This window comes from Elephas maximus, chromosome 12 (genome assembly GCF_024166365.1).
Source record: "Elephas maximus indicus isolate mEleMax1 chromosome 12, mEleMax1 primary haplotype, whole genome shotgun sequence".
In the NCBI taxonomy this organism is placed as follows: Eukaryota; Metazoa; Chordata; class Mammalia; order Proboscidea; family Elephantidae; genus Elephas; species Elephas maximus.
In genome coordinates, this window is record NC_064830.1 from 26,235,158 (window position 1) to 26,261,180 (window position 26,023).

A 26,023-nucleotide genomic window follows, 5' to 3' on the forward strand; every position below is an offset into this window, starting at 1 on the left:
ACTGCCTTCATGTGAGGGCCTGTAAGGCCCAGGTCAGCAAGGATTCTGGGGAAAGCTGTCACCCAAGAGGAGGTAGAGTCTTAGGATGGAGGATCTGAGGACTAGAGATATGTTTTGGGTAAGATTCAGGGTGGAGGAAGGTAGGCAAAAAAAGAAGGAAGAGCGAGGGACTGCCTGGTAGGAAACGATTGAAAGGTTTCACTCGTGTGGACTTGACCCCCTGTCTTTGAGTTCAAAGCATAGTCGTCTCTGCCATGGTCACATCTTGAGGAGAAGCTGAAAGGAGACAGAAGACAAGAAAGCTGGAAGCAAAGATGAGAGAATGAGGCTTCATACATCAGAGGGGCTTTTTGGGTGTTTGTTGAGTGAATGAATGGCAAGCAAAGGGACTGAGGATTCTGAACACTTTCTGTGCTGAGCTCAAAGCTTGCTCCTTAGACTTATTGCTACCCTTATTTTTCTGTTTTGCAATGATAACACCAACAACTTAATATGTACTCTTTCCAGAGTCAAAAGTCAAGACTCCTCCTTCTCCTTCATTCTCCACATATGTCCTCTTTTATTCTAAATATATTGCAATATTCTCCTGTAGGTCTTTCTTAGGAAGCCTAAGTAATCTCTCTCTAATGCAATCCAGTCAGTCCTGCTTGAAATCCTTTAGTGGCTCTGCAAGGTCAATTCTAAATTCTTTCGTAGGGCTTATGAGGCTCTCTGTGTCTGAGCTGCCCCCTCACTGACCTTCTACCCTCTGCTCCCTGACATATATTCACCTTTGCTCTAACCATGTGGGCAGTCACACAGTAGGATTTCACTCCTGGGTCCAGCCTGGGTGCATTGTATACCTTCTGCCCGAAATGCCTTTTCTTCATTTCGACTGGCCACCTGTACTCATTCAAGATTCAGCTTGCCCATGAGGTCTTCAGAGATGACCTGAGATAATAGAATTTTCTACTCCCATCTTTGTGCCTTTTGAAGTTACCTTCTTTCATACACACCTACTAAGGTAACTGCCATGCCATAATTTGCATTACATTGTTTACCTGTACTTGCTTCATAACTGTGAAGTTCTTCAGGGCAGGGATTATGTCTCTTTCATTTCCTTCCTAGCACCAAGGGGGAATGAAATGTTTCCGTCATGTGTCCAGTTTATTATTAAACATTTAACTTTGTGTACAGCAAAATCATTATTTTGGAAGAGAAAAGTTCTATGTTTCCCATAGAAAAGGCCCAGAACAGGTCAAAAGTTGTTGATTTGTGGCTTGAAGCAGACTCAGATATATGAATTTGAGCCCTGAGACCCTGAAGCTCAAGGGCTCTTCTCCTAGAGACTGAGAGGGCCTGGGTGGTGACAGAGCAGAGTTCCGGCAGCTGGGGATAATTATCAGAGCCAACAGCCATCCCTTGCTGCAGCAGCACTTCATAAGAAACTATGCTGGGCTCCATGGGGAATGGAGACATGCGTGAGTTTGGCTGTTGCATCCATCAGCTCAAACACGAAGGCAGTAGACAGAGACACGATCACTGTGGTTTTAGATGGAAGAAACCAAGAGCCCAGTGGAGGTGCAAGCAAAGTACTGTTGGAGTGGCAGAATGACAGAAGAGGGAGCAATTACTTTTGGCTTCAGTAATTTATGAGGTTAAGGAGGGAAGAACAGGCACAAACCAGGGGCCTGATGAGCAGCAGTGTTCACCTTGTGCTTCGATGCTTATAGGAATGGCCCCCCTCTAACTTAGATTGGAAGAAAAAAAATAAGGTGAGTTCAAGCAATACCCAGGGCAGGGAAACATTAGCTAATAAGCTTTCTGGAGCTGTAACAGCAATGGCATCAGGGTGGCATCCTGGTGGCCACAGGGCCTAAATTAAAACTTCAGATTTTTTAATTTCATGCTTTAAATTGCAAATCTGAATAAATTTAGACAGGACCCATGCTTCATTTCTTGAGCGTCCTCACTATTCTTTCTCTTCAGGACTTATTTCCTGGAGTGGACTACAGTGTGCCAGGTACCACGGTAAAGAAACAGATGACTAGTTCCTGCGTGTTTAGTTGAGGAGTGAGAGGAAGGGGGGATAAAATACTTGAAAATGTCTACCTTTGTAAGCACATTTCAGTTGGTATACTCCTCAGGAAGCCAAAGTTGAATTATTTCCACTAGTTGCCCATTGCCGTCCAGTTGATTCTGACTCATAGTGACCCTACAGGGCAGAGTAGAACTGCCCCATAGGGTTTCCAAGGAGCGCCTGGTGGATTCGAACAGCCAACCTTTTGATTAGTAGCCGAATTCATAACTACTATGCCACCAATAGATACATCATTTAGTTTTCATCACAAGCCTTTAAGATGGTACTTCTTATCCCCATTTTTCAGATGAAGAAACAGAAGTTCAGAGAGGTTAGATACCTAGGCCAAGATCACACACCTTGAAAGAAGCAGTGCCATGAATCAAGCCCCTGCTGGTCATATTCCACAGCACATGCTTTTACCACTATAGCAGGCAGATGGGAACACTTCGCAAGACTCAAGTCTGACAAAATTTTGAGGTGGATGAAGTCTTATGTTTCTGAGATGTTTATTATCTCCTAACTAAAATGGAAGGCCCCAGGTGGTGCAGTGGGTAAGCAGTCGGCTGCTAACCAAAAGGTCAGCAGTTTGAACCCACCAGCAGCTCCGCAGAAGACAGATGTAGCAGTCTACTTGCATAAAGATTACAGTCTTGTGAACCCTACGGGGCAGTTCTCCTCTGTCCCACAGGGTCACTATGAGTCAGAATCAGCGGGTTTGGTTTTTGGTTTAACTTGAAGGGATCTCCGTGGCCCTGTCTATGAGTCCTGCTGGTTTTGATCTAACTGGCCGTCTTGGCTGAGAACTGGAGAGCATATTCTTGACACATGGTGGTCCTCAGTCACTGTGTGCTGAGGGACTGAGTCAGTGATGTGTTCCACTGCACGTTTTGGAGAACAGGATGTTGATCACTGTCCACAAATTAACCAAGATCTCTCTGGGCACTGGGGAGAGGGAGAAGAATGGATCTGGGTAGGCTGTGGCTTTATTTTTATGAATGTGTGTGCCCAGGGGTACGTAGAGCTGAGTGTTAGGAAGTGAGCTCCGGCCCGTGGTGGGAACTAATAACTGTTGTTGACAGATCGGAGCTCTGTGTTTAGACAGAGGGGCCTCATTACTTGACTGATAAAAGGCAAAGTGAAAGGAGCTCAGAAAGGAAGAGGAAAATAATCGTGTGGCCCCGATTTTAGCCGGACACATAACTCTTCAAGTTCCCTAGTAAAGTGTCAGTGAGCCTTTTAAGATAAATGGATTTTCTGCCTCTTGGGCACCTTTTGATATTTTATTCTTTAAAAAAATAAAAGAAAAAGTCACTTCCAGGAGAAGCTGGAGTGAGAATATTTTTCTTTCAATTGGCTGGAGTTGGAATCTCCTGCTTTAATCTTCAGGTAAGGGCCCTGTCATGCTAATGGAGCAGGTTGACACTGTCCAGGCCTCAGGGACCTGGCAGGAGTGGGCTGTTTGTTTGTTTTGCTGCCTCTTGAGACAGCAGTGAGCCTGGCCACTTTCCTCGGTGCCACCGAGGGGTTTCAGGCCGCATTCTTAGAATGCCCTGGGTTTTCTTTGTCTGGTTAGAAATGTGTCTTCTTAAGTGGGGGCTTGTCATTTCCTGAGCATTCATTTTCTTGTCATGGAAGCCCCTCTCTTGGGTTTTAACACCATTACAAAAGAACCAAACGAAATTCTTTTTCTAAATCCTAAAGTTTGAGCCTGGCTGGACCTGTGCACATCATTTTAAAGAAGCACCATTAGGAGACTCTCCCTTTTTGGAAGTTGCCACCTTCCTTGAAAGCAAAGATTCTTGTGCTTAGGGGCGTCATCAGAAATTCTAAAGTTGTTCAAATTATGTGACCTTGGACAAGTCACTTAATCTTGCCCAGCCTCAGTTTCCTAGTATGTAAAATGGGAATTATGCTACCTGTGTTTTAGGCTTGTGATGAGGATGACTATAATTACAAATATAAGCCGCTAAGAAAAGTATCTGCATAAAATGACCCTAATAAATGGTAGCTGTTCATTTGCTTATTATTTAACATATTGTTGGGGTTTATGTTGCTAAAGACAGGAATAAAGACATGATGACAGTTTATAGTTTTAAATTCCAGATGCAGTCTCTTCCTCTGCAAGGTGGACATAATACTTTTGTCGTAGGGCTATTGCGAGAAAATTTTTTGATACATAGTAGATGCCAAACAAATATTGATTTTCTTATTCTTTCATGGAACTCAAACTCCTGTCTCTGTCTTTGTCTAACTTTATATGTGTATATATCTGTAAAGAAACACAGGTTTCTCTTCACATCCATTATACACATACACACACACACAGAGGTATATATGTAAACAAATACACACCCATATATATCTGTGTATTTATTTATTGACTTATAAATGATATACCTAGATGACAGTGTATACTATGTGTTATAAAACACATACTGAAAAAGAATTAAAATTATTAGATAAAATAGATACAAACAGAAGTTTTGATAGTTTCTTTTTGTGCTCCCTTTGTATACAATGCTTTAAGATGTACGTTTTGTAATAGAGACATTATCAACTCTGTCACGTGGCTCTGTGAATATAGGTGGAATCTCCTGTGAATAATTGGAGGATTTCATTGGCTCCCAGAGTACTGAGGAGAACACGTAGCCCAGGGGAGAACCTAGTTTTTGACACACACGCATGCCTCCTCTCTCCTGGCTGACTTTCCAGCCTTGTTCTAGAGTAGTTTAGAGGAATGTCATAGCTTTCTCTAAAATCGGGAAGTGTCTTGTCACTACTGGAAAAGACTAGAAGGTGATGGTAATGCAGGTTAATAATCCTTAAAATGAGGGTGTCTCAGAATTCCCTATTCTGCTAGTTTTAACTTCTTAATGCTGTTTTTCATGGAAGGAATTCTTTGGAGATGTGCTTTCAGTTGCAGACAAGGCACTAACTCTGTGTCCTTAGACAAGTCTTCCAGCCTTCCTGGCCGTTGTTTCTTAGGTTTCTTCACATTATCAAGCAGAGATAAAAATAACTACCAGATAGGGTTATTGCCAGGATTAAATTACATAACGCTTGTAAAATGCTGAACAGGGTGTCCTTCCTTTGATAATATTCTTCAGTCTGCCATGGTCTTCAGTTGCTTTTCTACTGAGATTCTGTGTAATATCCATTATTTGGTTTTTATACCTGTATTTCATTTATTTTTTGGATGCAGCCTTCGTTTTTAATAAATGGAAATATGCACAGTCTAAACAGTAAAATAATGTTATAAGCTTTAACATAAAAAAAAAAAAAAAAGACAAATCTCCTTCTCACATATTCTGACCCCAATTCCTGCTTCTGGAGGCAACCATTTTTTTTTTTTTTTTGTTAACTCTTTTAGTTTTCTTTTTTCCTTTTCAAGAATTCAACTATTTCCAAATAACGTATTTGTGCTGCCATTTCCTGTTTATTTCTAGGCAGTCCATTCATTCTTACTGTGTAATATGAGGACTTAGCTTTCTTATACCCCTTTCCTCCTATCCCCCCTCCTTTATGTGCACATACACGGACACATACGGATTCACCTTTTCCCTTTCCTCCTCCTCCTCCTAAAATCCGGTATCATAAACTTGGGTTGACTCAGCATGGAGCATAGACTTAACAGTGTACTAAAAATTACATTTTCTGTTCTTGTACAACTGCTTATTTTTCTTGGAACCACTGTCTCTTTTTTTTGTTTACTTATCTTTATGAATCTATCAATAATTCCTCCTCATATTCTAACAGGATTTGTAAAAATTCTTTCCTTATAGTTGAACACATCAGGCACTCCAGCCTGTTACATTGATTTTTCCTTGGAGATGTCCTTCCTGGAGCCTTCTGTGACCCTGTACCACTGTGGCTAGCCTAGCTATTGGCACCATCACCTTGGGAATTCCCTTCACCACTCTCCTGTGTTGGATCCCCTGTCCTGGGTCCCATGTCTTTGCATTTGTTAATCTACTCCATTCCTCAGTAGCTTTTTGAGAAAGGGAACTTGGGAGGTGTCTTAGTTATCCAGTATCGCTGCAGCAGAAATACCACAAGTGGATGGACTCAACAAAGAGAAATTTACTCTTTCACAGCCCAGGAGGCTAGAAGTCCTAATTTCCTCCTTCCTTTGTCCCAGCCTTTAATAATTCTTTATCCTCCTTGAAGCTTCCCCAGGGGAAGGCTTTCTTTCTCTGTTGGCCCTGGGGGAAGGACCTTGTTATCAATCTTCCCCTGCTCTAGGAGCTTCTGAGCTCAGGGACCCTGGATCCAAAGGATGTGCTCCCCTCCTGGTTCTTCATTCTTGGTGGTAGGAGGTCCCCCGTCTCTCTGCTCACTTCTCTCTTTTATATCTCAAAAGACATTGACTCACAATACAACCTAATCTTGTAGATTGAGTCGTGCATCATTAGTATAACTGCCTGTAATCCTGCCTCATTAACATCATAGAGGTAGGATTTACAACATGTAGAAAAATCATGTCAGATGACAAAATGGTGGACGGTTGCACAGTACTGGTAATCAGGGCCTAGCCAAGTGTACACACATTTTTGGGGGATACAGTTCAATCCATAACAGGAGGTAATTTTTTTTTTTGAGATCTTGACTTTTTGAAGATGGTTTTGTTTACGCTCACTTTTTAAAAAAATTTTATTGTGCTTTAAGTGAAAGTTTACAAATCAAGTCAGTCTCTCATATAAAAATTTATACACACCTTGCTATATTCTCCTAATTGCTCCCCCTCAATGAGACAGCACACTCCTTCCCTCGACTCTCTATTTTCGTGTCCATTTGGCCAGCTTCTGAGCTCCTCTGCTCTCTCATCTCCCCTCCAGACAGGAGATGCCATCATAGTCTTATGTGTCTACTTGATCCAAGAAGCTCACTCTTCACCACTATCGTTTTCTATCCCATAGTCCAGTCCAATCCCTGTCTGAAGAGTTGGTTTAAGAATGATTCCTGTCTTGGGCTAACAGAAGGTCTGGGGACCATGACCTCTGGGGTCCTTCTAGTCTCGGTCAGACCATTAAGTCTGGTTTCTTTAACAGAATTTGGGGTCTGCATCCCACTGCTCTCCTGCTCCCTCAGGGGCTCTCCGTTGCCCTCCTTGTCAGGGTTGTCATTGGTTGTACAGGCACCATCTAGTTCTTCTGGTATCAGGCCAATGCAGTCTCTGGTTTATGTGGTCCTTTCTGTCTCTTGGGCTCATAATTACCTTGTGTCTTTGATGTTCTTCCTTCTCTTTTGCTCCAGGTGGGTTGAGACCCATTGATGCATCTTAGATGGCTGCTTGCCAGCGTTTAAGACCCCAGAAGCCACTCTCCAAAGTGGGATGTAGAATGTTTTCCTAATAGATTTTATTATGCCAGTTGACTTAGATGTCCTCTGAAACCATGGTCCCCAAATCCCCACCCCTGCTACACTGACCTTCGAAGCTTTCAGTTTTTTCAGGAATCTTCTTTGCTTTTAGTTTAATCCACTTATGCTGATTTGGTTGGCTTTTGAATTCTAGGTGGGAAATAAAGTTTCCCTCAGAATTTTGACGGCATTATTTCATTGTCTTCAGGTTTCCAGTATTGCTGTTGAGAAATTCAAAGTCATTCGGATTATTTTAAAACCTAGAATGTGATCTGTTTTTTTCTTTCTGTAAGTTCTTGTTATTCTCTAGCTCTGGTGTTTTAAAATTTCACGGTGATGTGCTGTGATGTGTATCCGTTTTTATTTATTGCGCTGGGCACCTGATGAGACCTTGAAATCTGGAGATTCATGTCCTTCAATTCTGGAAAAAATTGTAAATTATTTCTTTAGGAATATTATTCCCTCCTTTTTCTTTTTTCTCTCTTCTTGGAACTCCTATTGGACCTCATGGATCCACTGATTTTCCTAGCTTTTCTATTCTTTGTGTCTTTATCTTCAGCTCTGTCTTCTGGCTTTTCTTCTAAAATTTAAATTTTTGTTACCATTTAAGCCGTTTATAAAAATTCGTTCCTGTTTCCTGAGTATTCACTTTTTATAGCATCCCGTTCTTGTTTTGTAGGCACAGTATTCTTGTGTGGATGTTTTCCTTTTCCAGTTTTTGTTTGCTCTGTTTTATCTGTTGGTTTCTTTGGTCTCTACCTTTTATGTCGAAGGCTTTTCTCAAAAGCCTTTGTGATGCTCGTCATCTTTAGATGTCTGCTTGTGTTTAAGAGTCAGCTATAAATCGAGCTAGGTTGCCTGGTGGGCTTCTGAGGAGGTGACTAGATGTGGATCTCTCAAATTGGGGAGCACTCTCAGTTTTCAATATTTGCCCATCGTTAAGCCTGACTGTCAGCGTTTTGGGGAACCAAATGGTGAACAGGGTCGGGGGGCCGTTTCATCATTCTGTGTATATACTTTGAGGTCATTCTCCTGGATCTCATACCTGCTGTCCCTTGTGTCCCAGAGCCCAGATCCTTGCCAGTTTAATTTGTCTAGAGTAATCCTCCAGGCTTTGGCAAAGGTAGGGAGAGTGCTGCCTGGAGAGGGAGTTGGAGTCCTCATGTTCTCCTGCCCCAGTTTTCACTCTGGTCTTCTGAAGTTCCTGTTGCCTCCAATTCCTAAGCTGTTTGTGAGTTCTGACCATTGTGGATTTGAATTGGTCTCCTTGTCAGAAGATGCCTCACCCTACTATGGGACTGGGGTTTAGTTCTTGCTCTTTTTAAGTCTGTTATCACTTCTTCTTCTGCTTTGCATCTTCTAAATTTTCTTGGCATTTCTTACCTACCGTTATTTTCTCTCCTATCATTTTGTCTTTGTGTGTTCATACGTATTTATTCCTTTGTTGTAATTTTAGTGGGGTTTTGAAGAAAGCAAATATAATGCATGGATTTGATCTATCCCATCTCACCAGAAGCGTTCTCTCCTTTCTTTGTCCCTATCCCTAATAATTCTTTATCTTCCTTGAAGCTTCTGCTGTGCCCTTACACTAATTGAACTTCAACTCAGCCTAAAGATTGCTTCTCATTCTCACCCTGTCCTCTGAGTGCCACAGTTTGATTTACTGGTGCTGTGGGAAGAGAATGGCTTGGATCAGATGTCTCGCCATCACACACTTGTCGAGATAATTCACTTTGGTGACTCCAGACTCAGCTGGGGTCAGTCTGCTTCATCTGGTCAAGTCCTTAGGTGCTTCTGGGGGCAAACGGGCAGTTGAAGTTAAGTACGGATTTTGGAATTTGAGCTGACATGGAGCTGTTTGGGGTTGATTTGGTGAAGTACATCCACATCTAATTACCTCCTGTGAGGCCCACCAGCCAACCAGCCACCAGTACAGAGCTTTGAAGCACTCTCTGTGCCTCACTCTTAAAAATAAGCAGACATGTGAAGGCTTAGTAGAAACAGCCATGTAACAGGTCTCCCTGCTTCCTGGTCTTCCCTCCAGTTTTATTGCAAATACCTCTCTTAGATTAACCTACCTAAAACATTGCTTTTATCATTGGAAATTCCATTTCCAAAGCCTCTGAGATTGCTTGCTGCCTATTTAAAACAATTCTAATTCCTACCCTTAGTTTTTATTATTCTATCACGTTGCCATCTTGTGACTTATTTCCTATTAGTCAAATGAAATGTTCTTTTTCTAGAATATGTCTGTACTCTTCAGGATTTTGTGCCTTTGCACTCTCCTGTCTTTTTTCCCAAATGCTATTCCCAATCTATTTGCCAAAAAATCCTACTCATCCTTTCTGACCCACGTCAAGTACCAGCCCCCCCTTTTTTAAATTAATTTTTATTGTGCTTAAAGTGAAAGTCTACAAATCAAGTCAGTCTCTCATACAAAAATTTATATATACCTGGCTATACACTCCTAATTGCTCTCCCCCTCATGAGAGCACACTCCTCCCTTTACTTTCTTTCCTTATGTCCATTCGGGCAGCTTCTGGCTGCCTCTACCCTTTCATCTCCCTTCCAGACAGGAGATGCCAGCATAGTCTCATGTGTCTACTTGATCCAAGAAGCTCATTCCTCACCAGTATCATTCTCCATCCCATACTCCAGTCCAATCCCTGTCCGAAGAGTTGGCTTTAGGAATGGTTCCTGTCTTGAGCTAACAGAAGGTTTGGGGACCGTGGCCTCCGGGGTCCTTCTAGTCCCATTCTGACCATTAAGTCTGGTCTTTTTATGAGAATTTGGGGTCTGTATCCCACTGCTCTCCTGCTCCCTCAGGGGTTATCTGTTGTGTTCCCTGTCAAGGGAGCCATCAGTTGTGGCTGGGTACCATCTAGTTCTTCTGGTCCCAGGCTGGTGTAGTCTCTGGTTTAAGTGGTCTTTCCTGTTCCTTAGGCTCATAATTACCTTGTGTCTTTGGTGTTCTTCCCATTCATTCTTGCTCCAGGTGGGTTACCAGCCCCTTTTGACCACCCATGTTTTCATTGATTTTCTCACTTGAAATTGTAGCATTTATGGACTATAACAGTTCTTCTTCTTCTTTTTTTATTTTCAATTGTGCATTAGGTGAAAGCTTATAGATTCCCATTCAGTAGTTTGTACATAAAGTGTTTCATGGCCTTGGTTTCATTCCCCACAATGTGTCAGCACTCTCCTCATTTCCGCCCTGGTTTCCCCATTTCCTTTTGTCCTGATTTTCTGCCTCTTCCTGCGTTCTCATCTTTGTTTTTGGGCAAATGTTGCCCTTTTGATCTTGTATGGAGATTGTTCTGAAGGGGCATGCTCCCGTTGGGTGTCATTGTTTATTTTATGCGAGGACTATAGCATTTCTTATCACTTGTCATTTAATATCTCAGTCTGTTATCTTTTCATGTGGATATTCAGATTTAGCAAAAAATTAACCATCATTACTAAACCCAGGTACTATACTAAGCACTTTAACACACACTGCCTTTTTTATTCTCCACAATGACCAATTAATCCTTGAAGGTAAAATTATTTTGCTCATTTTACAGATGAGAATACTGAGGACCAGTGAATAAAGCATTTTGCTGCAGGTTTCACATGCCCTTTCCAGTTTGCTGCAGCCAGGTTATTTGTTCATTAAGGTGAAGGCCACAGGCTGACCACTGTTTCTGCTGTGATGGATACCACTTCAGATTCTGTAGCTGAAGAGCACCACACACCATCACTGGGAGAAACTGGTCAGGGTTCAGCAGGAGCAAAGCAGAATGGACAGTGGACAAGAGGCAAGTGGTCAGTGCTGAGGCAGGGAGAGAAAGACCAGCCCAAGGAAGCCTTTGATGGGTGGTGCCTTCATTGCATGAGGTGTTTTTGATGATTCAAGTGTTAGTGTTTGACCCTGCACTAGGCTCACCTCTGTCTAGGTCTTTAGTTCCCCATCTATCAAACTCACCAAAGAGCTTCAGGCGTGCCTGTGTTCTGAATCAGACCTCACCTAGGGATGTGGTGCCTTGGCGACCAGGTCTGCCATACAAATGCAGAAAAAGTCCTACGTTGTTTAAATGTAGTCCAGTAGGGAGTAATAAAAAGGGACACAACATTTTAATAACGATTCTCAGTGCTACTTCCCTGTTCTTACTTACCAGTACTCATTGGTCATTGTGGAAACCCTGGTGGTGTAGTGGTTAAAGTGCTATGGCTACTAACCAAAAGGATGGCAGTTCGAATCCACCAGGTGCTCCTTGGAAACCCTGTGGGGCTGTTCTACTCTGTCCCATAGGGTTGCTGTGAGTCGGAATCGACTGACAGCAGTGGGTTTGGGTTTTTTTGGTTTGGTATTGATCATTGTGATTTCAAGTGCATCTATTCTAAGGATTCTGCTACTGTCTGCTGATAGATATTAAAATGTCCATGTTTGCTTAGGGTTGTAAAATAAAATTTCCATTTTTAAAAAATAATAACTTGTTTATATTTGTTGTTGAAAATATGCACAGCGGAAATATACCAATTCAGCAATTTTTTTCACATACAATTCCAAGACATTGATTACATTCTTCAGGTTGTGTAACCATTTTTCACCCTCCTTGTCAGCATTGTTCCTCCTGCACCATTAACATAAACTTCACTGTCCCCTAAGCTTCCTATCAAACCTGTTGTCAGTTTGATCCCCTATAGACAGTTCTTTAAAGGAGCCCAATGCTCAAGGCAGACATTGTTTACTAAAACCAAAAACCAAACCCAAACTGTTGCTGTCTAGTCAATTCTGACTTATAGCCACTTTCCAGGAGAGACTAGAACTGCCCCATAGGGTTTCCAAGGAGCACCTGGTGGATTTGAGCTGCTGACCTTTTGGTTAGCAGCCGAATTCTTAACCACTACGCCACCAGGGTTTCAATTCTTTACTAAGTAAGCTAAAATTTCCTTTTTTTTTTTTAAGTGTGAAAACTTCTCTTTCTCTTCTTTCCCCTCTGTCTCTTTCTCTGTTCCTTCCTCCTCCCAGCTTCTACTTCGTTTCTTTTAACAAGGGCTCCTTTAGATTACTATCTCCAAGAACTGAATTTGTCATCATAAAAAGTGGGCATCATAATATGTCCCTCACAAGGCTACTGAGGTTATTAAGAAAGGGCACATGCCCGGTGCCTTGCACACAGCAGCTGGACAATGAATCTTAGTTTTCTTTCTTCCCTTTATTACCCCTATCTTTATTTTTTCTTTCTTTATTTTTTATTGGGTCTTGGTTGGCCTTGGCTGGTGGAGTCCTCTGGGCTCCAACCAGCCATTAGGTGAATTGAACAGGATGTTGGGAAGGTAGGATCTGGCTGCCCTGATGCATTTCCTTCAGTCCTAATGTATGATCCTGCAGGGCTATCATGTAAAATGAGCCTGTCTTAAGACTTCTTTAAGCTCCTGAGACAAAGGTGCTATAGAAATAGGAGGCATTTGTGATGTTATTAATTGGCGGCAGGTTTCTTTTTTCTTTAAAATGGACCACCCTGAATTGAGAATAATGTAAGTGTCCCCAAAATGGCCGGTATCCCCTCATTCATGTATTGAAGTATGCAACAAGTCAGAAAAAAGGCAGACAGGAGGACCCCAGAGCCTCTTCTGGCTCAGGCTATTAGGTTACTCCAGCAGCTGACCTCTGTCTTTCAGAAGCCCTTTCTTTTTGTTGAGGCTAATTCCTGAAGCAATCCTCCAACAGCTCATTTCCCCAGGCTGTAAGCAGAGGCCGACCAAGGGGCCCTGTGGTCAGGAGTTATTACCACAAGCAGGAAGTGTTTAATGGTTTCCATTTACTTTTAGTTGGAAAGAGGAAAGACTGAACCTTCCTTACAATAGAGGCAGAAAATCAACACGACTACCCCAGCTCATTTTACCTTCCAGAGGGAATCAGAGATCCTTAAGGGCACCAGTGGTAACATCTTGAAGTTGCTTTGCCACCAACAGAACAAGGACGGGGGAGTTTATTACATAAATCTTGAGTCAAGAGTGCGGTGCGAGGTCTTGCCTGGCTTTTGAAGGCTGCCTCGTATCTAGTGTGTGCCCATCATTGTAAGTGAAGGCAGGAAACTATCATCCTGTGGTTATTTCAGTGCAGGCTCTTGGTGCTATTTTTTTTTTTTTTTAAATCAAATGCTACTTTAAAAATTGACAGACTAATAGACAAGAAAGATACAAGAATATAGAAGAATTGAGTAACTTTATCATTTGTCCATCTCCTTTCATCCCGTGAACACAGTTTATGCATCTCTTTTCTTAAATCTGTATTTGTAAAAATGCCTCAGGCCTTCATCACAAAGAAACCCTGCAGATATTTAAAAATTAGAGTTTTATGGGCTACAACCTTGATTGTAATCCAATAAAAATTGGAAATAAATAATATAAAGCTCACTGTCCTCCCCCCCCCGCCCCAAGTCTTGACTATTTAGAAACTAAGCATATACTCCTAGATGTATTGGATCAAAGAGAAAATCAAAAGGGAGATTATAAGCTGCCTAGGAAATGAAAAGGAGAATACTTTATGCCAAATCTTTTTACTTAACCTGTGTGTCACAGCAAAAGAAATACTCAGAAGAAAATGTATAGCCTTAAAGAAGATGCAAAATGAATAGGGTAATAGTCGTTCTTAAGAAGTTTGAAAAAAGTACAAGAAATTAAACCAAAAGGAAACAGAAGGAACTATAAATTAAAGACTAAATTTAACGAACTAGAAAACACTAGGAAAGTGTATAAATTTAAATTATAATTCTTGAGAAGGACTGAAAATAGAGATTTAATCACGTGACCAAAGAGAAATGTTTGCGAAAATCTCAATTCCATCATTCAGTGGGAGATTATGCAGCCGTTAAAATTGTTTTAAAAACATTCATAAAAAGGTTGAGTGAAATGCGTATGTCAAGTGAAAAAGCAGAATCCAAAATGCTATCATAGTATGATTATAACCATGTGAATACAATCTCGCATTCCCTCCTTCCCCAAGTTCCGAAGAGAATTAAGTCTGGAAAAAATACATCAAATTATCACAGTGCTAATGGAGTAATGAGACACGCCACACCTCTGATAAACCTTGAAAACATTATGCTGAGTTAAAGAAGCCAGTCATAAAGGACCATGTGTTGTATGATTTCATTTATATATACTGCCCAAAATAGATAAATCTATAGAAATAGACAAATCTGTAGACTAATCTACAGAAAGATTAGTGGTTGCCTAGGGCTAGAAGGGGGCTTTAGGGGAGCTGGAGGAGAATGGCTAAAGAGTACAAGGTTTTTGGGGTGATTGATGAAAATGTTCTAAAATAGATTGAGGAGATAGTTGCACAACTCTGTGAGTACAGTAAAAGCTATTGAATTGTATAGTATGTGAACTATATTTCAGTCGAGCTGCTACAAAAAAAAATCACAGTGGTTATTTTGGGGGACAAGAATATCAGTGATTTTCCTCCCTCTTCTGTAATCCCTAGGTTTCCATATGTAATTATGCATTACTTTTAAATGTAATAAACTAAAAGACATTTTAATGGAAGAATGTTAACCATCAGCCTTTTAGCAGAAAAGGCATTGATGAAATAATTCGGTTAGCCTCCCTTCTGAGGAGGTGAGGATAAGGGCAGATTCCTGTAATCATAAACTTTGGGGCCCGTTGTCATGGATTGCTGAATTGTCAGTTGCTGTAACATACATCAGGTGTTTAAGGCCTGTTCTTCAGGTCATGGAAAATAAAATATTATTTGGTGGGTGGCTGTCACGGGCAACATCACATCTCTGGCAAGAGCTGAGGATCTTGTGAGCCCTGGGGTTGACTAAAAGCCCATTCTAGTAAAATTTTCTGAGAGGTGTCAGGCTCTGCTCTCTGCGGGCTGAATTGGAGAAAGCTGTGACTTATATAACTTCCTGTAATCACCCGGCAGTATCTGCTGCCGTGGAGAGCTGCCCGCTCTCCTTGTCTTTGCTGAATGAAGGCAGCCTGGCCCTTCCTTCCTTGCTGCTGATTTACCTTCTACTTCTGGCTTCATGTGTGGGATCCATTTTTTTTTTAAAACTGAAACTGAAATGCCGTTTTAACCAGAAGAATCCATCCTGTTTTTTGAAGATGGGAAATTCTTACGCTGGACAGCTGAAGACGACCCGTTTTGAAGAAGTCTTGCATAATTCCATCGAAGCCTCCCTGCGTTCCAATAACCTGGTGCCCAGGCCAATCTTCTCCCAGTTGTACCTGGAAGCTGAGCAGCAGTTATCCTCTCTGGAAGGTAGGAGTTGCGTTTGTGTATTTTTTTTTTTTTTTATGATGCACGGTTGGTGTAGCAACAGAACAAAACTGTTTGCTTTTCTGCTGTGTGTAGAAAACCATGTTGAGTCTAACAGAAAAGAATTACCAGGAAAAGAAAATTGCACACAAGTCCTTGTTTGGCTGAAATTAAAATAAGTTTCGGGAATGCAACTAGTCATAATGTTGGAAGGACTAGAATTATTCATCGGACTAATAGGAGAAGGGAGAAGACCGTGTTAGACTGTTCTGAACTGGTTGTTATTTATACTCTTAATAAAAGATTTGGCATTTTCACTTGGTTAAATAAGACATTTTAACATGCTTTTGCACCTCAGCTGTATGTTTTTCTCTTTGTCCTATGATTCGTGGACAAATCCTTGCAAAGTAGTCTAGGTAGCTTCTCTTTGTGATAGGTATCAGAGCCTTCTACAGACTTTGAAAAAAACCAAAAACAAACCCTTATGAATTTAATGTATACCTACCTAGTGCCATTGAGTCTATTCCAACTCATAGCGACCCTATAGGACAGAGTAGAACTGCCCCATAGAGTTCCCAAGGGGCGCCTGGTGGATTCGAACTGCCGACCCTTATTTTTGGCAGCTGTAGCACTTAACCACTACGCCACCAGGGTTTCCTTTAATGTATGACAAGAATAAATAAGTAGATTATCTTCAAGCATGGGGGACAACTTTAGGGTTGACTTAATTATCCAAGGAATAAAATAGTTGTATATTTTTATCTTTAGTTTGTATTTTTTATAGTTATTAAAAGTAATCCTATAATTCATAGTACAAGAGAGTTCCTCTTATTGAAGTTTTTTTTGTAAATTTATATCTTTCATTTGAAGTTATCTGTAGACATCACTTGCCTCCCGTTGCCGTTGAGTCGATTCCGACTCATAGTGATCCTATAGGACAGAGTAGAACTGCCCCATAGGGTTTCCAAGGCCTTAATGTATATGAAAAGCAGACTGCCGCATCTTTCCCCAAGGAGCGGCTGTTGGCTGGCTGCTGGATTCAAACCACTGATTTTTCAGTTAGTGGCCGGGTGCTTAACCACTGTGCCACCAGGGCTCCTTTCACTTACCTATTGAAGTGAAAGAGGAACCATTTTAAAGCATAAATTAGTTAATTAGAAGGCATGCATGGTGCCAGATCCTGTGCTGGGGCAGTCATGGTGTGTGTGAGTACGTGTGTATATGTATGTGAGTGTGTGTGTGTGTGTTTGGTGGTTGTGGGGGTAATGGGTTCGGGAGGGTTGTACATAAAGAAAAAGGAGGCACGGAGTTACTTGTTTTTAAGGAGCCCTGCCTTGAGTCTCTGTGACATCTGACTGTTCCTTATTGTAGCAAGGAGGCATCCCTTCTGTCAGGGTTTTAAAGTCCTTATGAAATTAACTTTGCATACAGCACAGCTAAGACTCTGATGAAACTGCATTTGCGTCTGCGAGAAACTAGACTGTGGGCAAAACCTCGAATTAGAAGAACCAAGAATTCTCTGGTGTTCACACTGAAAGCGCCGATGTTTTCTGGCGTGTGAAATGCTGACTGTGATACTGTGGGGAGTTAAGAAATAACTGGACAATATTTCATAGACTGTTTTTGGTCAGCTGGAATACTTTTGTGAAATAGTTATTAAATGGCCATCCCTAACTTCTCATAGTATTAAAAATCTTTATTGGTCATGATAAATTAATAATAATATAGTACATTTGAATGGTACCTAAAGCTCTATGGTGTGTGTTTTACCTCCACAAGTTAAAAGTAGTGGGATCCCTTAATTCGGAAAGATGGAAGATTGGCTTGCTTGGAGCTGAGAAGGAGGGACTGAGTAGCAGAGTTGCATCCTTAGCTTTGGCAGCTCCCAGGTAAAAGGGTTAAGTAGCCCTGGGGATATTCACAGAGAGGAGGACAAAGCTCCTTGAGGATCTCTAATTGGTGGTTCCTTAGGTTTAAGACCTTGAGTAGGGTACCTCTTCCCCCACCTCTAGTTTGGAGGCTGCATCTTTCACACACTGACTCCTCAGGGTGAGGTGGAACATTCCAGAACAGCTTTTCACGTACAGTGTTCAGTCCTCTGCTGTCGAATGCTGAAGGTTGCCTGCCAGCCTTGAGTGATTTTGCTCAGCCTTCGCATCGGCATGAAAGCCAGAGCGGGTCCTCTCTCTGATTTTCCCATTTGGCTGTAAACAGAATATAGAAATCCTCTGAGATCACGTTTTTCTGGTGCAGTAGGTTGCGGGGGTGGGAACAAGGGGTGGGTGGTGGGGAATGGAGTGGGAAGGGGCAGTCTCTTTCCTCTTGGCTAATTGTCCCCATAAACCAAGCACTCAGCTCGAGCCTTGGTTTTCTGCATCATAAAACTTGGTGCAGACTGGTTTGTATAAGCCACATCTTGTTTTGTCTGTCTGTCTGTCTGTGTGTCAGGGTCTGTTATCTTATTGCTGTCCTTCCTCGGACAATAACATTAAAGATGATTTTTATGACCAGGGTGCTGGTATACTAAACACCCCTTGGATCTGTTAACATTTTATGTATTTGTGAGGGTGCTTTAGCCGAGGCATTTACTACTTTGTTCTTTGAATTAGGGGTCTTACTACCCCATCCAGGAGAAAAACTTTTTACATTTTATTTATTTATTTATTTTTTAAAGACCAGCGGAGCAAAACAGATACCACCCCTACATTTTAGGGTAGGTATTTATTAATTATTATTATTTTTTTTTAATAAGAGGTAGGTAAATGCCTGTACTTCCAGCCATTTAGAATGTCAAAGAGTTTCTTCTTCTGAATGGAAAACAAGATCCAGTGTGAATGTTGAAATGAATAGCCCTATGCCCCATGGATTAACGTGGTGCTATGGAAGTTTTGGGTTTGTGTGTTTTATTACTAAGACCCTAAGCTCCCAAATCCAGTTCGTTTTGCCTAATGCCATCTTAAAGCCCTCATCCTGCCAGGAGACCTTGGTAAACACGTCTGGCTTGGTCTGTTCCTGGTTAAGAGTGTCTCCCCACACTTGTTGCAGGCTGACCGATTCCATCAAAGGCCCTGGAATGTCTGTTGTAGACCTTTGACCTTTAATCCTGCTTTCTTACTGACTAAAGGATTTTGAGCTCTTTCTTTGACTTTCTGAGGCTTAAAGTCCTCTTCTTTCTTATTTTCTGAGAGTCTGAATTCCTGTTCTTTTCGGCTTAGCAGAATAGCATGCAGACATTCCTTTGCGTGCCCTCTGTGCTCCAAAGGTTCCTGCTCTGGGGGCTGCCGGCTTTAGTTCTCCAGGGATTTCCTCACCCTTTTTCTCTATAATAGTTGGTGTCTTCGTCATCACCTTCTGAGCCTCTGGAGCACTGCTGTGGGACTCATCTATTTTGCAGACAGAGCTTCCTATATCACCCACTTTCCAGGGCAGTTTCAGCCCCCACAGAGACCTGTCCTGCATTGCAGGCGCCATAGGCGCCTAGGGTCTGGGAATGACTATACCTTCTACTAAAACCACTCCACGCCCCCATTTAATGGCAGGAAGGAAGCATCTGAACCAGGCTCAGGAGTTTATTCTCTTCCTCTTTCTGTTTTTTTCCTGGGTAATCGTTTTACAGTCTTCCACCTTTGTGTCATCAGGACTCAGGAGGGCTGTGACAATAGGAATTCTTCAGTTCTGGCTGTGATCTTTTCAAGGTCATGTGCCCAGGTGTTAGGAATTGTGCCCCCACTCAGAATATGTGTTATAGATCCTAACCCCTATACCTGTGGATGTAATCCCATTTGGGAGTAGGTTTTTTTTGTTATGTTTATGAGGCCGTATCAGTGTAGGGTGTGTCTTAAACCAGTCACTTTTGGGATATAAAAGGAACAGATTAGGCACAGGAGCAGGTAAGCACAAATGGGAAAGATCAATGCCACGTGGAGATCACGGAAACACTGAGGGAGAGAAACTGAAAGAGACAAGGATTTCCCCCCAGAGCCAACAGAGAGAAAGCCTTCCCCTAGAGCCAGCGTCCTGTTTCCAGCCTCTAGCCTTCTAAACTGTGAGAAGATAAATTTCTTTTTGTTTAAGCCATGCACTTGTGATATTTGTTAGCCAAAAAAGCGATCGAGTAGGTTCCTGTTATCCTGTACCTGGTTAAATCCCTTCTGGAACATTCTCTGCAACTCTGAGGGCCGTATTTCCCCATATATACTGCCACAGCTCCACGTGGCCCTAGAGCTTATCTGGATTAACTGCCTCGTTTTAAAGATGTGGGATCTGGGGCACAGAGAAGGTCAGTAACTTTTTTGTGGCCACGCAGACAGTAGCAGATCCAAGGACTAAAATGTGAACCCCTGAATCATGGTCCAGTTTCTTTCCATTGCTAACAGTTTCTCTGTTAACCTAAAACCAATAGAGCCAAGTAAGGTGAGAACAGAAGTGATAACTAAGAAACCAGCACTGAAAGAGGAGTCAGAGAAACAAAAAGGAGCACTAACCATATCCTAGCCTAGTGTACCTAAGGCTGTTCGTAATGACCCTGTTCCATCAAGAAAATGGTATGCTGTTTATTAAATGCCATTTAAAGACAGGCAAGTTAAGAAAGATTTCTACCCACAATGTCTAAGTTAAAAGGAGTTAGAAGGACTAAACTTCAACAGCCTGGAAAATTCATTTATATGAAATTCCCCCGCTCCCTGACGGTGCTGGGTTAAATAAGGCATGGCTGCCTACGTTCAGATCAATTGGGCAAACATATCCTGAGCATGAGCATTTTGCAGGATGCCAGGAATACAGAAGTGAACGAGGGTAGAGCCTGCATTCAGGAGCGGAGAGTACAGGGGGAGGCAGCAAGAAGCTGATTTTACTGCAGTGATAGGAACCCACACAGGGAGTGGTGGGACTTCCATGGCCAATTCCTGGCTCTCTGGGCCAGTTCCACGTTTGTCCTAACTCCTGAAATACTATTTCACTTGTTGTTGTTAGGTGCCCTCGAGTCGGTTCCGACTAATAGCGACTCGGTTCCGACTAATAGCGACTCGGTGCACAACAGAATGAAACACTGTCCGGTCCTGATCCATCCTTACAATCGTTGTTATGCTTGAGCTCATTGTTGCAGCCACTGTGTCAGTCTACCTCGTTAAGGGTCTTCCTCCTTTCCTCATGAGCACTTTAAACAGAGTGACACCAGGGCTCCTCTCCTTATCTATAAAATGGTCTGTGTGTTATACCATGGTACCTTCCACACAAATATTTTTAGAGTGCCTAATGTGTACTGGGAATCCCTGTGACCTGGGTGGTGCAAATGGTTAACATGCTTAGCTCCTACCTGAAAGGTTGGAGGTTCAAGTCCACCCAGAAGTGCCCCACAAGAAAGGCCTGATGAATAACTTCCCCCCAAAATTAGCCATTGAAATCCCTTTGGAGCACAGTTCTATTCTGACACACATGGGGTCACCATGAGTTGGAGTTGACAGCAACTGCTTTTTTTTTTAGTATGTCCAAGCTTTGTGCTCAGTCCTTGTCAGCCAATTATATATGTATTGAACCTGCAGCGCATGTGCAGAGCTGTGGTGTGATGGGAAGAGAAATGAACCTGAATTTGAAGTCCAGAGGCCAGGCAGGGAGCCGAGTCTATTTGCCATGTGACTGTGGGCAAGTCATGTTACCTCATTAGCCCCAGTTTTTCCCTCTGCTAAAGCAGGGAGATAATGTCTGAGCTGTAGTGTTTTTGTAAGGATTAATTAATTGTTAAATAAGTACTTGCTAAGTGATGAGTGGAACTAATTTGGGAGTAGTCCCACACGTCCTGTGCCTTTGTTGAACATGTGGTTCCAGGTGGGAACAGGTCCTAAAGGAAGCACTGAGGACTTGGGATGGCACTTGCCTGCCTGACCCATCACTTTTCTTTCCCACTTCTAGCTGGAAGCCGAGCGGACAATGAGGAAGAGGAAGAAGAGGGAGAAGGAGGGTTGGAATCAAACAGCCCCCCAAATCCTTACCAGATGCACCCTCCGCTTGAAGGATGCTGCAGCACCGATGGTAAGACACTGCCAGCCCCCAGGTTGGGTGGGCCCCCTCCCTGCTGCCCTGTGTCCACGGCAGGGCCAACTGCCAGGCCTGAGTCTGGTGCTGGTGTGAAGGGGCCTTGTTGCCATCCCACGCCCTGATATGTGAGCCTGGCTGGTGCTCCAGTGCCAGCAGCATTGAGTACACCACACTGTGGGGCTCTGAGGGTCATAGCCCCTCAGCTGTGTTTGGACAGCCTTAATTTCACAAATCTACTGCTCATCTGTCAGTTTGTTGTATTGCTATGATGCTAGAAGCTATGTCACTGGTATCTCAAATACCAGCAGGGTCACCCATGGTGGACAGGTTTCAGTGGAGCTTCCAGACAAGGACAGACTAGAAAGAAGGACCAGGCGACCTACTTCTCAAAAAAATTGGCCAGTGAAAACCTTACGAATAGCAAAGAAGTACAGCCAGAGTGCTCCTTAGAAACGAGGATGGCGAGACTTCATCTCATGTACTTTGGACGTATTATCAGGAGGGATCGGTCCCTAGAGACAGACATCATGCTTGGTAAAGTAGGAGGTCAGCAAAAACGAGCAAGACCCTCAGTGAGATGGATTGACACAGTGGCTGCAACAGTGGGCTCAAACAGAATGATTCTGAGGGTGGCATGGGACCAGGTGGTGTTTTGTTCTGTCGTACAGAGGATCACTATGAATTGGAACCAACTTGACGGCACCTAACAACAACTTTACAAATGGTTTGGATCCACAAATTCGCTTTTATACCTTGGTTTGAAAACTAGAATACATTTTCCCAGCTTGGGCCTGCTTACACAGCGTGTTTAACTCAGAACCGATTAGTTGGAATGATAAAACCAAAAAAACCAAACCCAGTGCCATCGAGTCAATTCTGACTCATATCTTCCATAGTTATTAGTATTTAACTGTTTTAAAAGCATATTCTCTCAGGAAGTCTGTAAAACCGGTAATGTTATTCCTCTAACGTTGAAGAACTGAGGCTTGGGAGATGCTAAGTAGGGTGGCAGTTTAGTCTAGTTGTAAGCGCTTGCGCTCTGGGCTTGGGGAGAGTTGGTATAAATTTCTGGCTTCGCCACTCATAAGCTGGGCAGTCTCTCTGAGGGCTAGTAGTTCATCTGTCCTGTTGACATACTAGTCAAGAGGTGTTGTTAGTTAGTTATTTAGTCAGTTAGTTAAAACAATTATTGCACCTCTGCTTTGGAAATAAAGAGATAAAAGGTGCAAGAGATCCCAGTTTAATGGGGGAGGGCTATAGGTAAACAGACACTTTGCACACTGGTGGTAGGTGCTAGGGTAGGGTGGGTAAGCAGAGGTGGTGGGAGCAGAGGAAAGGCTCCTAATGCAGGTAGAGAGTTTGGGGAAGGCTTCCTGGAGGAGTTGGTACCTTATCTGGGTTTTGTAGGATTATTAGGAGTTAGCCATGAGATTCTGAGGAGTTGAGGGAAGATGAGAAATTCCAGACAGGAAACAGCTTGTTTAGAGGGGTGAGAATATAGCCCGTTTGGGGAACTACAGTTTACTAAGGTACAGGCCTACCTTACTGTGGCATGTCTTGGAGAAGTGACCAGATTGGTTGTGGAGGCCCTGTGAGCCCTGCCTGAGCCTGGCCCTGGGCCTGCAAGCGATGGCTGGCAGGGAAGGCGCTCAGCCCTCACTGGGGCCATTATTCCAGTGAAAGGCGGATCAGTACGATGACTCTTCCCAAGGTAGAACTTCCAGTGTTCAGAAAGACCATCTAATTAAATGATAAGGGAATGGTAAACTCTCTAATGATCATTATAGCAATTTTCAGATAACCTCTAAATAAATGCAGCAGACACTGTGCCTGCCTACTTCCTCTGCTCAGCAGAAGGCAGGGGCAGCATGTGCCTGGGAAGGGCTCAGGACGTGGGCTTAGCAGACCTGCTGGTTGCATCACCTTAACCCCAGGGACTTTGCTTAACTTCCCAAGATGATGAAGGGGAATGACCCCAAGCCTGCAAGTCAGACCTGCTTCCCATCCTGATCCACCTCTTAGCAGCTTTGGGCACCTTTTTGAGCCTCAGCTTCCATATCCTTAAATTGAGGGCAGTAGTACTTTCTCATAGGTGATTAAATGAGAGCTTTGCAGAGCTTATCTCAGCCCAGTACCAGGCACACAATAGGTGCTGGGTTCATGCCTGCCAGCTCCTCGCCCCACCAGCTTTCCCTTCTCCTGCCTTCCTCCCAGGGGCAGAGGAGAGAACTTGGAGGAGATATATTGCAAATCTGAAAGCACTGTACACACAGGAGAAAAACTTTAAAAAATTCTGTAGGGTTTTACAGGGAGGGCCTGGGGTAGTCAGGGTGTGTGTTAATTCTCATTGTCTCAGTTGGTAGCTAAAGATGAAAAAGGTATAGGAGATCAGACTAAATGTGCCCAAGAACAACCTAGGAAAAAAAAAAAAAAGAACAAGCCCCTATAAAAGGCTTATCTAAATAAATTTTTTAATTATTTTCCTCTGATTCCTTTTTTCTTTTTGGAGCTACTTTTTGAAATTGCCTCAGATGTTTTCAGGAGGAACTATATTTAAAAGATCTAAACTATATTAAATTAAAATGTATTTAAAAAGTCTAAGATTCAAAAGAGAATAGCATGAAATATCTTGTTGTATGCATAGGCCTTGTCTGTGTTCTTGTCTGTCACTTGGTTCCCGTCCTAAGAGACAACCAAAATTACTAGTTTCTCATCCCTTTATTCTTGACATTTGCCTATTTCTCAAATAGGTAAAATGCAGGATATTAAAAAAAATCAAATTACATGTAATTTCTTACATGTGTATCTTGTATGCATTTTAGTTTACCATAATATGTTTATAAATTCTTTTCTGATTGTGCTTTACTTGTTGATTAATGTATATTATATGATGACGCTGATGGTCATAAAAATAATTAGCATGCATGTGATCAATATCATGAATAACTATGATTATAAATTTATCCATCAGAATTAACTTTAAGGTAAAACACACCCAGAGGTAAGAATTGTTCCTGACAGTGTGAGTTTCCCCCCCCTTTGCCTGTATAAATTCCTGTTCTGTGGAAATTACTCAGACATGTGTCCATTCCTCCTAGGGTTCTGCCAGGCCGGGAAGGACCTGCGCCTTGTCTCCATTTCCAGTGAGCACATTGATGTCCCTGCAGGCTTTCTCCTTGTGGGGGCCAAGTCCCCCAGCCTGCCAGACCACCTCTTGGTGTGTGCTGTTGACAAGAGGTTCTTACCAGATGACAACGGCCACAATGCTCTTCTTGGTAAGTGTCTCCTCTACTCTTCTTCATGGCTCAGACAGCATTTGGGGTTTTTTTTAAGAGGTAGGAAGGGGAGTCCCGGGGTGGTACAAATGGTTAACATGCTTGGCTGCTAAACAAAATGTTGGCAGTTCGAGTCCAACCAGAGGCTCCTCAGAACAAAGACTTGGCGATCTACTTTCCAAAAATAGCCATTGAAGACCCTTGTGGAGCAGTTCTACTCTGATGCACAAGGGGTCGCCATAAGTCAGAGTCGACTTGATGGCAACTGGTGTGTTGGTGTTGGTGAGGAGGTCCCAGGTGGGCTGCATTTGAGGCCTGTTTGTCAGTGTGTCACACAACCCTATTTTATGTTTTTAAGATTATTCCTTTGTAGAATGGAATGCAAATGAGATTTAATTTAAAATGTGACTGCCTTTCTGTAGACTGCTCCTTATTTAGCATTAATTTTTTTCATACCTTTATTCATCAAACCTTTACTAAGTGCCTCCCCATGTTAGGAATGGGATACAAACCTTGTTCTAGAAAACCATAAGACATACAGCAATCAGAGACTAAGGCTGAGTGTTTGTTCCTGACTCCTGGATGTCTACTGGGTACCCTCTACCCATTTGCTCCTTTGGTTTATACAACAACCTCAGAGGTAGTTATTACTATTCCAGTTGTTTTAGGTGGGCTTGGACTAATTAAGGCCCTTCCCCAAAGGTTCATGAGTAAAAGAGACAGAGCCAGGATTCAAACTCAGGTCTTCCTGGCTTGAAATTCTGCATGCTAACTACCATCCCATGGGCTCATATCATGGCTAACGTCATGATGGCACCTCTGTTTTCCCTTGCCAGCTACCGGCATCACTAGCCTTTGATCTTTTGAACAGCCGATGGCTTGCTAAGGCTGTGACCTCAGTGCAGAACTTAGCTACGTTGTACCCCAGCCTGGCTCACATTTGCTCAGGTGACATTTATTGAGCTCTTACTGTGTGCTAGGCTCTATGCTCTGCACACTCCCTTGTTAAAAAACCCACTGCCGTCGAGTTAGCGGAGC

At 42.6% G+C, this 26,023-nt stretch overlaps 1 protein-coding gene across 13 annotated transcripts in view; it reads left to right on the forward strand.

Annotated features, from left to right (window-relative positions):
* The window catches only part of GREB1 (growth regulating estrogen receptor binding 1), a 189,449-nt gene that overhangs the window by 70,952 nt on the left and 92,474 nt on the right, over positions 1–26,023 (forward strand). For all 13 annotated transcript variants that reach the window (XR_007519543.1, XM_049902774.1, XM_049902771.1 and 10 more), the window contains exons 2-4: positions 15,524–15,680; positions 21,585–21,704; positions 24,809–24,985. Coding sequence is in view for 12 of the 13 variants with exons in the window: in XM_049902774.1 (XP_049758731.1) it covers positions 15,524–15,680; positions 21,585–21,704; positions 24,809–24,985 (454 nt within the window). In the remaining variant the exon portion in view is untranslated. The remainder of the gene's footprint in view (positions 1–15,523; positions 15,681–21,584; positions 21,705–24,808; positions 24,986–26,023) is intronic.